Raw genomic sequence first — 12922 nt, 5'->3', positions numbered from 1 at the left:
GAAAAAAAAGCCCTGGAAATAAATTTAAGGGGGCAAGAGGGCTGCACAATTAATTGAATATTGATCTCGATTACAATTTTGACTGCTCACGATTACATGAACATGATAATAGAAAACTCTGCTGTATATCAAATCAAGCGCAAATCAAGCTCACGCAGTGAGCTTCGCTTCTGGTTTTAGAGCGCTCTGCGAGCTCCAGCTCTCTGCGCAAGGTGAAATCATGACATTAACAAGTTGTTAAATGGGACCGCAGACATTGTCGGGGACATTAAATGTCATCACGCCGAACAGGAAAAAACTTTGTAGATAATGGGTGATTTGGCTGCGTCTCTCCTCCTGTAAACACTGTTATTGCCTTTTCTGCATAGGTGTGAATTGTTTTCATTTGGGTGCATATTATATTTGATTTCATATTTTCATTTGGTTGATTTTCCTGTATTTTGGGTTTTATTTATATTTTGCTTCTATGAGATGATGCACTTTAACGGCCAGTCTAATTTGATGGAAAGATTTGTACATTAGCGGGAATGTAGCACAACATGGAGGTTAAAGCAGCGGTTTGTTTATTTAAACATGAAAGTGGAATCAAAATATGTTGTCCTTAAAATCAATTAATAATCATGATAAATAATCGCAAACTCCATATTGACAAAATTAATCGTGATTATCATTTTGGCCATAATCGTGCAGCCCTAGGGGGCAGATATCATCCCTTAATGGAAAGGTTAATTTCCATCACTGATACTGATAAAATCAACTAAAGCCTTACAGAGATATAGCCTCATGTCCATTTTGGCACGCTGTCGATCAAATTCGTTTCCACATTATTTTGACTAATCAACTTGCATTCCATAATTTTTGGTTGGCATGCTGTGAAGAAATGTTTCCATTTTGGTGAAAATCTAGGAGGTGAAAATCTTGGAGGAGTTCAAAGAAGTAGATTTTCAAAACCTGACAAAATGGCAGACAGGAAGTTTGCTCGATCATGGCTGAATTATGACAGTTGTTCTTAGCATGAACCAAGGATAGATTCCTAAAAACAGTCTCATGAAAATAGGCAAAAGGAATCAAAAAAGGCAGACAGGAAGTTTGGCTGACTATGCCAAAATTAGTATCTCTGTTCTCAGCGTGATCAAAGGAATGGAATAAGACCAGTTTCTTTACAATAGGCAAAATTAATCAAAAGCAATTAGCATTTTTTTAAGTTTCATTATAAATTTTGACCAGAAGGTAGCACTGCCCTGAAACTTTTCAAATACCTTCAGGGCATGGTGCCAAAGACACATACCAAGTTTGTCATATGTATCTCTAAATGATGCATGCCATTTTTCGTGCAAATCAGACAAACGGCCTAGGACGAGTTTGAAAAAGTATGTTTTCCAGATAATTCAAATGGAATGAGCAAAGGATTCAGAGGAAAAAAATATTTTGTTTCTAGGATTCACGCTCCAAAAGTTATAAAAATAAAAATGAGTGCAAATTTGGATAGTTGGTGGTGCTAGAGGGATTGAGTTAGAGACTCCAAATTTGCAGTCTTAACAGACCAGCCTGTCCTCTAACTGTGTGCCAAATTTCATAACTTTCCCGCAAGTGGTTCTATGGGCTGCCATAGACTTCCAGAGCAGAATATTATATATATATATATACACACACACACACACACACACACACACACACACACACACACACACACATACATACATATATACACACACAGTATCTCACAAAAGTGAGTACACCCCTCACATTTTGTAAATATTTGATTATATCTTTTAATATGACAACACTGAAGAAATGACACTTTGCTACAATGTAAAGTAGTGAGTGTACAGCTTGTGTAACAGTGTAAATTTTCTGCCCCCTCAAAATAACTCAAACACACAGCCATTAATGTCTAAACCACTGGCAAAAAAAAAGTGAGTACATTACCAATTTTTCCAAACTTGATTTAATTTTTTTTTTCAATAATAGAGATTTACTCTGTGGGTGAATCTTCATTCATGTTTTTGCATCATGCACAGGAGACCTGAACCAGTTTATCTGAAAAGTTTTCTCCTGTTCGGCGTGATGACGTTTAATGTTCCAGACAACCTCTGTAGTCCCATTTAGCAACTTGTTAGTGTCACGATTTACCCTCACGCAAGCACTGGAGCACTCTGAAACCTGAAGCGAAGCATGCTCCGTTTTTTAGTGACATTGACTTTGTTTACTTTCTACATGTGCATTTGTTATGATTTCTGTCCTGTCTGTTCTGTATTTCTGTTCTGTCCTGTATTGTCACTGGTTGTTCCCTTCTGTGTCATCATTAGTCTCAGTTGTTTTGTGTTCACCCTTAATTACATTTGTCATTTAAACCCCTCGTGTCTCATTGTTCGACACGAAGTATTGCGCGAGTTTTCATTTGCTCATAGTTTCAGGTCTCATCGTTTTGATCCTGTTCTCGACCTCGTTGTTTGATTCTTGTTTACGCCCATTTGCCGAACCCCTGACCTTTTGCTTGTTTTTGGCTATTGTCTCACGTTTTGGATTTGTCTGCCTCTCTTCAATAAAACTCTTATCTGCACTTGCAATCGTCCTAAACCCTCATTACATGACTGTTAGCAACCGCCTTTTTCAATACACATAAAAGCTTTTAAAACTTCATGAGTGGAGTTTTACTGGCGTATTTTATGTCGTAGAATAAAACGTGAAAATATTGAGCTTTTGTTCACCACAGACTAAAGTCTGTGAAAATAAGTTTCAGGGTTTAACCAAAATCCCATTCAAAAAACCCACTGACCCACAACAGTCTCTGTTGTACGTCCAAGCCTTATCGTGTTTGCTTTTGTGATCATTGACCTTTGTTTACTCTGTTGACCTCGATCCTCTGCCCTGCCTAGTTTTGTGTGTTTTTGCCTGATCGCCTGACCTCTGCCTGTCTTTGTTTATTGATTTCTGCCTGATCCTTTGGACTTTGTTGATTAAACTGCCTTAACCTGCACTTGCTGGGATCTCTATACCAGCCTTTGATTCTGTGCGTTTTCCCCAGTGGTTCCCCCTGGCAGTACCTGCTTCCTTCGATAATAATAATAATAATAATAATAATAATAATAATAATCTTTATTTTACAGAGTGCCTTTAAAAGCAGCTTCTCAAAGCGCTGTATACAAAATAAGCAGTACACAGAAAAAATAAAACATTATAAAAGTTAATAAGAATAACATTAATAAAAGTAAACATCAGTAGTCAAATGCAGGTTTAAAAAAGTGTGTCTTGAGTTGAACTTTAAAAATGCCAAAGGTCTGAGCTTCCCTTAGTTCAGGAGGAAGAGAGTTCCAAAGGGAAGGAGCAGAGACAGAGAAAGCCCCATCACCCATAGATTTTAAGTGTGTTTGTAGAACAGTTAACAGATTACACTGTGAGGAGCGCAGTCTGCGATTTGGGGTGTAAGGAATTAATAAAGCAGATGTATAATGAGTAGCCAATGGAGCTTGATGGCTTTGAGGTATATTCTGAAAGCTATATACTCCAATGCCAGTTTTATTTCACAAGCCTGAAAGACCCCAAGCCCAGAGAGGAGCAGTGGCTGGGATTCATGTTGTCTCGACTCACTGGCCCAGCCCGCAGTTGGGCTGAGTTCCTGATTATTAGGGGGGCCGGCGAGCTTAGCCAAGTAAGCCAGTCAGTTAAACATTTAGTTCAGATGTTCAGACATCCAGGGCACAAACCTGACCTTGAAAAAGTGTTAGGAAGGCCCAGTCTAAATGATGAACCCTCTTAGACTTTCACCTCATATTACGAGAGGGAGATGGCCGACAGGAGGGTCTCCACAGCCCAGCTTCAGCCCCAGGCCGACAGGGCAATGGTGGGGGTGACACAGACCTGCAACACCAAGGGCTGCTGTAAAGAAGCCCAGCTACAATGTCCCACATGCAGGAAACTTGGGATCCATGGTTCATATTTCTGCTCTCAGGGATGTTTCAAGAGGAGCTGGTGTGCTCACAAAAGGCTCCACAAGAGAGCACCTGCGGCACGCCAGCTGGAGGTCAACGTGGTGACCTCCTCTCCAGAGCTCCAACCTGAGACTCACGTGGTAGTCTCAGCTCCAGAGCTCGAACCTGAGGACCATGAGGTGGTCTCACCTGCTGAGTTCCAGCCAGAGGTCAACGTGGCGACCTCCTCCCCAGAGCTCCAGTATGAGACCCATAAAGTGGTCTCATATACAGAGCTCTAGCCAGAGGTCAATGTGGTGACCTCTGCTCCTGAGCTCCAACCTGAGATCTGCGAGGTGGTTTCCACTGCAGAGTTCCTGCCAGAGGTCAACGTGGTGACCTCTGCTCTCGAGCTACAGCTTGAGATCCACAAGTCGGTCTCACCTGCAGAGCTCCAGCATGAGACACACGAGGCGGTCTCATCCCCAGAGCTCCAGCATGAGACTCACAAGGCGGTCTCATGCCCAGTATAAAGTCAAGTTCCTGCTAGAGGTCAACGAGGTGACCTCTCAAGCCAATTTCCTGTCCGAGGTTGAAGAGGCGACCTCTCAAGCCAAGTTCCTGTCCGAGGTCGAAGAGGCGACCTCTCAAGCCAAGTACCTGTCCGAGGTCGAAGAGGCGACCTCTCAAGCCAAGTTCCTGTCTGAGGTCGATGAGGCGACCGACCAGGCCAAGTTCCAGCTAAAGGTCGACGAGGTAACCTCGCATGCCACGTTCCAGTCTGAGATCGATGTCACGACCAACCAAGTTCTGCTCACACCCAGGACTGCTGACAAGGACGACCAAGTTCTGCTCATGCCTGAGAATGCTGACAAGGACAACCAACTTCTGCTCAAGCCCGAGTCTGCCGACAGGGACAACCAAGTTCTGCTGAAGCCCGAGTCTGCCGACAGGGACAACCAAGTTCTGCTCATGCCTGAGACTGAAGACACAGCCAACCAAGCTCTGCATATGAGCCTTAGGCACCCATAACCCAGGTGCGTGTTCACTGATTGTCCTTCTTTTGACCACTTTTGGTAGGTACCAACTACTGGATACTGGGAATACCCCACAACATTTTGGAGATGCTCTGACCCAGTCATCTAGTCATCACAATTTGGCCTTGTCAAAGTCACTCAAATCCTTACACTTGCCTATTTTTCCTGCTTCCAGCACATCAACTTCAACAAAGACAGCTGACTGTTCACTTGCTGCCTAATATATAACAGATCTTCACAGGTGCCATTGTAACAAGATAATCAATGTCGTTACTTTGTGTGTTCCCATCACAGCTCATATGCATTTAGTGGGGCCCACAAAATCTCAATAAAGGTCACGTGCACAAAATGATTACTACGGTTAAAGAAAAGGCAGAAAGGCAGGAATGGAATCACTTCTATGCCAATACAAATATTTAGCCATGTAACAGTCCCTGAAAAGGTCAAAATCTAAAGACAAATTATTAGAATTTTTGAATTACATGTGAATTAAATGAGGTGAAAAAAAAGGTGTGACATGAAAATGGAGAAAAAAAAAAAATCGACACTGTGCCCAGGTGATCCTGGACCCCATGTGCTTCACACAGGGAAACGGCTATTTTTTTTCCATTGTTTTGAGGCTGATATGCTAGAAAAATAAAATGTGCAAAATTATATAAATAACCTAAAAAAATAAAAATAAAAAAAAAAAAAGCATGTAATTGTCTCTCAATATCTTTGAATATCCTTCCTCCCCAAGACTACCCTTACTGGTCAATGCTTTATGGTGCCTCTACTCAATTGAATGGTTAACAAGCTTATAAAGATCTATGTCTTCACCTCTCCTTCACATTTACAAATTAGAAGTTGACACTGAACCTCACTAAATATATGTTAGCATGAGGTCTTTGCATGCACAAGGTACTCCGGTTTCCTCCCCTAGGCCAAAGACATGCACTGCTGGCATTTCCAAACTGTGTGTGGTGTGTTAATGTGTGTGTGATTGTGCCCTGCCTGGGGTTGGCACCACATGACACAAGGCGGAGGACACCCTGGATGGTCAGGGTGCCCCCCACCTCGTGCCACGAGTTCCCTGGGATAGGCTCCAGGCTCCCCCATGACCCTGTTTAAGATAAGCGGTAATTAGCAGTTATTCATTCACTTACCTCTACCTTTGAAGTGGCATTTAATGCCTTTCCAGCTCTGCGTTGAACAATCGGGGGCTGTTCACCAACTTCCAGAGGAAATTCACATGGAAGTTTCCCTGTCAGTTCCTGCAAACACAATTATTATTATTATTATTATTATTATTATTAACTACTACTACTACTACTAAGAGAAGAAGAAGAAGAATAGTAATAATAAAGTAAATAATAGACTGTCAAAGTGCATATCTGATACTTTCCTTTTTCAGTGTATTTTCCAAATGAGAACAGTGTGCTTCTTTGTTTATAATTTTGTTTAGTAAGCAAGTCATCACAGAATCGCTTACCTGGGGAAGAGATGGCACCAAGACACACTATGTGTAGAAAGCAAGCTAGTGGGGGCTATGTTATAGTGGAGGCTCTGGACAATGTTATGCTGAGAAACCTTGGGTCACTGCATTCATGTGGATATTACTTTGGCTTGTACCACCTACCTAAATATTGTTGCAGACCAAGTACACCCTTTCATGGCAACAGTATTCTCTAATGAGCAGGATAATGCTAAGGATGAGCGGGATATGCTCTTCAGCAGGATAATGAGCTCTGCCACAATGCAAATATTGTTCAGGAATGGTTTGAGGAACATGACAAATAGTTCACGGTGTTGACTTGACCTCCAGATTCCCAGATCAAGCATCTGTGGGATGTGTTGGACAAACAAGTCCGGTCCATGGAGGCCCCACCTTGCAACTTATATGACTTAAAGGATCTGCTGCTAATGTCTTGGTGCCAGATTGCACAACACACCTTCAGAGGTCTTGTGGAGTCATGCCTCAACGGGTCAGAACTATTTTGGCGGCAGAAGAGGGACCTATCCTCTATTAGGCAGGTGCTTTTAATGTTAAGGCTGTTCTGTATGTATTTCCAGAGTTATAATCTAAAAGTGACATACTGCCTCCAGCAGACACACTTCTTGTAGTTCCTTTTGTCTGCTGCTTAAGAGAGTCTGCAGACTTCTCCTCTTTTCCTGCAGATCAGAGATCCTCTCAGCCTGCAGCTTGCTGTTCTGGCAGCCCTGGAATTCTGCAGAGGAACATACTGCACTTAGGAAAAAGGACAAACTCACAACAGTATAAACATGAAAACTATACAATCAATATGTATATAAAGCTTTTTTGTCCAAAGCAAAAACCAATATCCAATTAAAAGGATGTTTCCCATATAGTATCTTGGGGGTCCTTCATCTTACATCAAGCTCATAAAGGGAACAAACCCCTCAAGAATAAAAGTGGGTCTCTCACTGGTATGGCTGTAATGATATGGTGCATTGTACTGTTTTGCTTCATATTAGGCTCTCAATTAGCTTTAAAAAATAATAATAAACAAACAAACAACACAGACATGGTGAAAAAAGGAACTGGAAGAAATCCCCAAATCTTTAAGTTCTGGTTTTGGGAGAACTTTGACTTCCCAGTAGGTGAGACAATGATGGCCGGTGACCCAACCTTTCTGTCAGAACTAGACGTAAGCACGGAGCAACACACCCACACACATCTCTCTCTGCTGTATTCAGACAGGCTTAACATGCTGATTTAATCTGGGTTAAAGTAAATCAGCCAGCAATTGGAAAGTTCATAGCTGCACATATGAGACCACTCAGCATAGTGTACAACAAGGATTCAAAAATCTGCTTGAGCTACAAAGAGCTGCATATGACTCAACACAACTACCTAAGAGCAGAATGTAAAATAATCACCCCATGCTTCAGATACCGAACAGAATCATCTTAATGAAAGCCTGGCAAGAGAGATTAATAACCCATTTTATGTAAATACATAAGACACATTCAAGCAATGCTTATTTTTGCAGTATCGAAAATGTATTGCATTAAGACACAATCGTATCTTTACACCCCTACTCACCGGGTACAGCTAAACCCATGGTAGTGATCCAATGTCCTTTGACCTCCATAGGATGTGGGTCACAGTGCCATGCCAATGATAGAGCATTCTCAAGCCTTACATCCTAAAAGATCAATGGTAGATCTTAAAGATGGTTGTTGGTTTGGTAGGACACAAAAAAAACCTTAAAATTTCTTATTATGCCACTGGATCATGAACCTTGATAAAAAATTATAACTGTATACAAACTACAGACAACATGCATATCAATGACATTTTTATGTATTGGAGTTATTTTAGAATTTGACCTGGAGGCATTTGAGAGGACAGCTGGTCTTATCTCTTTATCTTTGCTGTAGGTCATGTTCTTTATTTGCTTTTTCTTATCGCTGCACCAACAGCATTGACAGAGATGCCTCCACTGACAACAAATCTAGTCCTTACTGTCACTGTATGCCTAAAATATCCCTGTAATATACAGTGCTGTGAAAAGTATTCGATTTCTTCTGTTTTTGTGTATCTCATACAATTTTTTTCAGAAATTAAAACAAAATCTAAGATAAAACAAAGGCAACCTGAGTAAACACAAAATTCAGTTTTTTAAATTGAACAGTTATTTAATTTAGCAAAAATGCTATCCAATACCAACTGGGCCTGTGTGAAAATGTACTTGCCCAGTAGTTACTAATTCCCCAAATCTATGAAACTGCATTCAAAATGCTGTTCAGCTGGACTAGACGCAACCAGACCTGATTACTACAAACACTATTCAATCAGATCAACAGTTAAATAGAACTTTTTCAACAGCAAGAAGTTTGTTAAAAGATCTTACCCAGTAACACACTATGACAAAGTTGAAAGAAATTGGGGAAGAAGTTGGGAATGAGGAAGAAGGAGATTGAAATACATCACTCTGGGACTCCAAATAACCACAGTGAGAGCCATTGTCTCCAAATGAAAAAACTCGGCAAATTGTGAACTTTCCCAGAAGTGGCCGACCTTCCAAGAGTACAGCAACTACTCATTCAGCAAGTTACAATGAACTAAAGGTCACTATTTATGACTTCATTATCATAAAGACACTGGGCAAAAAAGGAATCCATGGAAGAGTGGCAAGCCAAAAAACACTTCTAACCAAGAATAACGTTAAGGCTCGTCTGAATTTAGCAAAAACACACCTTAATGATCCTCAAACCTTTTGGGAGAATGTTCTGTGGATTGAGGAGTCAAAAGTGGAACTGTTTGCAAGACAGTGGTCCCATTACATCTGGCGTAAACCAAACACAGAATTCCACAAAATGAACATCATACCCACGGTCGAGTATGGTGGTGACAGTGTGATCGTGTGGGGATGCTTTGCTCATTCAGAGCCTGGGCAACTTGCAGTAATAGAGGGAAACATGAATTCTGCTGTCTATCAGAAAGTCCTAAAGGAGAATTTCTGGTCCTCACTCTAAGTTGAAACTCACACGCAACTGGATTATGCAGCAAGACAATGATCCAAAGCACAGGATTAAGTCCTAGTCCGAGAAGTATAGGGGGGAAGTAAGTATTGAATGTCAAAAAAATTTTCAGTAAACATATTTCCAATAAGGCTTTTCACATGAAATTTCCACCAGACTTTGGTATTAACTCAAGAAATCCACACATATAACTAAATCAAAACATTAACGTTCATAAATGAAGTTATGCGTAATAATGTGGAATGACACGGGAAAATGTATTGAACACGCTAACAAATTTATTTAATACTTACTGGAGAAGACCTTGTTTATAATCACAGCTTCAAGACGCTTCCTGTATGAAGAAATTAATGTTCCGCAGTATTCAGGTGTGATTTTGACCAATTTTTCTAAACATATGGTCTTTAAATCTTGTTCAGTTGGATTCGAGTCAGGTGATTGACTGGGCCATTCTAACACCTTGATGTTTTCTCTGAAACCAATAGAGAGTTTCCTTTGCTGTATGCTTAGGATCGTTGTACTGCTGGAAGCTCCACCCACGTCTCATCTTCATCATCCTGGTGGATGCAGCAGATTCTCCTCAAGAATCTCCCGGTAAAGGGCTCCATTCATCGTTCCTTCAGTTATATGAAGTCATATAATGACAAAATGAAAATCAGCCCCACACCATGATGCTTCACCTCCAAACTTCACTGTTGGTGTAGTGTTTTAAGGGTGATGTGCAGTGACATTTCTTCTCCAAACATGGTGTGTAGTAGGGCTGCAACCAACTATTATTTTTTCGATTACTTGATTGAACTGCATAGGGACAAACTTTAAGTATCTTTTTCATTTATTTAAAATAAAATCCACAAACTGACTGTTACAATGTCTGTGAAGAGACAGAGTGACAGTTTCTACATTCTTGGTTAAAGATAATTCCTTCAGTCAGTGTGCATCTGTGCAACATGCCTCCTGTCAACCAATCATACAGTCTACTCTTCTTTCAACCAGTTGCTCAGGCAGACTAGCTTGTTCACATTTTCAGATGATAGAGATGACCTCTTCTTCTGCAGAATGTGGCCTGCCAAAGAGAACAGTCGCTCACATGGCCAACATTTTTTTTCGCCATTGCATAAATTAAATAGTCAAAATGGCCTTTTTACTATTTTGTCTTGCTTTTCAAAGAAAAAAATCTATTACAAATCTATAATTTCAAAATATTTATTTAACAGTGAACATTTTTTTTTTCATTCCAGCAGGCATAGGCTACCAACAAGGCACAATATAACTTTAAATAAATAAATGAGTAAATTAAAAATATTTTGATGTGGTCATCTTTGAGCCCCCCTTGAATTGTCGATGTTAGGACTATAACTGACTGCTGAAAGAATGGAACAATATGAAGCCTACAACAAAAAAGTGCATTAAAAAGTGCATTGACAAGAGTGCAAAAAATGGTTCTATTCGGCTGATTATATTGGGGATATATACCGCTCGCGTCCCTGTACACCTCGCGGAGTATTATAGTAGATATAGTATAGTTAGATACATTGTTAATGTTCTGTTCCTTGATAGATTTAGTTAGTTTAAACTATAGATTAGTTCATTTAGTCCCCGCTGGTTTTTCCACTCCCAGTCCACAGTAATAGTTCATGTTTCTTGTTTTGTGTTTTGACCCTGTTTTCTGTGATCGCGACTTCCCGCTTTGCTCCGTTTATGCCAGTTTGCCGCTCGCCCGAAACCTTTGCCTGTCTTGACTATGTTTTTTGGATTTGTCTGCCTGCCCTTAAATTAATACATCTTTACCAGCTTCCGTACTCTACTCCCTTACGTCTCGCGACGTGACAGAATACTCCGGAACAGAAACAAAAAAGTAAACATCCAAAGAGCACGTAGCTCGTAGCACCTAGCAAGCGCGCGCCCCCTCATCAGGGTCGTGACATTTGCGCGTCTCACTCTGGTTGCATCATCAAACACGTCATTGTTCGGTCAAATTTGTTCTGCATTTTCACTTATTTTTGCTATTTTCGGCCGAATAATTTCAGTTGCCGAACATTCGGTGCATCCCTAATATACATATACATATACATATATACATATATACATATATATCTATACATATATATATATATATATATATATATATATATATATATATATATATATATATATATATATACACACACATATATATGTTATATATGTATATATATATATATATATATATATATATATATATATATATATATATATATATATATATATGTGTGTGTGTGTATATATATATATATATATATATATATATATATATATATATATATATACATACACACACACATATATATATATATACATATATATATACATATATAAGATATATATGTGTGTGTGTATATATATATATATATATATATATATAAATAAAAACACACATACATATATACAGTATCTCACAAAAGTGAGTACACCCCTCACATTTTTGTAAATATTTTATATATATATATATATATATATATATATATATATATATATATATATATATATATATATATATAAAGCTCAACACACAGCCATTAATGACTAAACCGCTGGCAACAAAAGTACACCCCTAAGTGAAAATGTCCAAATTGGGCCCGATTAGCCATTTTCCCTCCCCGGTGTCATGTGACTGGTTAGTGTTACAAGGTCTCAGGTGTGAATGGGGAGCAGGTGTGTTAAATTTGGTGTCATCGCTCTCACATTCCCTCATACTGGTCACTGGAAGTTCAACATGGCACCTCATGGCAAAGAACTCTCTGAGGATCTGATAAAAAGAATTTTTGCTCTACATAAAGGTGGCCTAGGCTATAAGAAGATTGCCAAGACCCTGACACTGAGCTGCAGCACGGTGGCCAAGACCATACAGCGGTTTAACAGGACTGGTTCCACTCAGAACAGGCCTCGCCATGGTCCACCAAAGAAGTTGAGTGCACATCCTCAGCATCATATCCAGAGGTTGTCTTTGGGAAATATACCTATGAGTGCTGCCAGCATTGCTGCAGAGGTTGAAGGGGTGGGGGGTCGGCCTGTCAGTGCTCAGACCATACGCCGCACACTGCATCAAACTGGTCTGCATGGCTGTCGTCCCAGAAGGAAGCCTCTTCTAAAGATGATGCACAAGAAAGCCCACAAACAGTTTGATGAAGACAAGCAGACTAAGGATTACTAAGGATTACTGGAACCATGTCCTGTGGTCTGATGAGACCAAGATAAACTTATTTGGTTTAGATGGTGTCAAGCGTGTGTGGCGGCAACCAGCTGAGGAGTATAAAAACAAGCGTGTCTTAGCAACAGTCAAGCATGGTGGTAGGAGTGTCATGGTCTGGGGATGCATGAGTGCTGCCGGCACTGGGGAGCTACAGTTCATTGAGGGAACCATGAATACCAACATTACTGTGACATACTGAAGCAGAGCATGATCATTATGCAGTATTCCACCATGATAACGACCCCAAACACACCTCC

At 40.1% G+C, this 12922-nt stretch overlaps 1 protein-coding gene across 1 annotated transcript in view; it reads right to left on the bottom strand.

Annotated features, from left to right (window-relative positions):
• Window positions 1-12922, bottom strand: part of ccdc120b (coiled-coil domain containing 120b) — a 48164-nt gene that overhangs the window by 28152 nt on the left and 7090 nt on the right. Inside the window, exons 2-4 of the mRNA XM_017496564.3 lie at window positions 7995-8097; window positions 7025-7155; window positions 6094-6201 (exon numbers count right to left, since the gene is read on the bottom strand). Coding sequence (XP_017352053.1) covers window positions 6094-6201; window positions 7025-7155; window positions 7995-8043 — 288 coding nt within the window. The 5' untranslated portion in view covers window positions 8044-8097. The remainder of the gene's footprint in view (window positions 1-6093; window positions 6202-7024; window positions 7156-7994; window positions 8098-12922) is intronic.

The sequence above is a fragment of the Ictalurus punctatus genome, chromosome 21 (genome assembly GCF_001660625.3).
Source record: "Ictalurus punctatus breed USDA103 chromosome 21, Coco_2.0, whole genome shotgun sequence".
NCBI lineage: Eukaryota > Metazoa > Chordata > Actinopteri > Siluriformes > Ictaluridae > Ictalurus > Ictalurus punctatus.
Note: the sequence above shows the minus strand (reverse complement) of the source record. Positions and strands in the feature narration are given on the sequence as shown.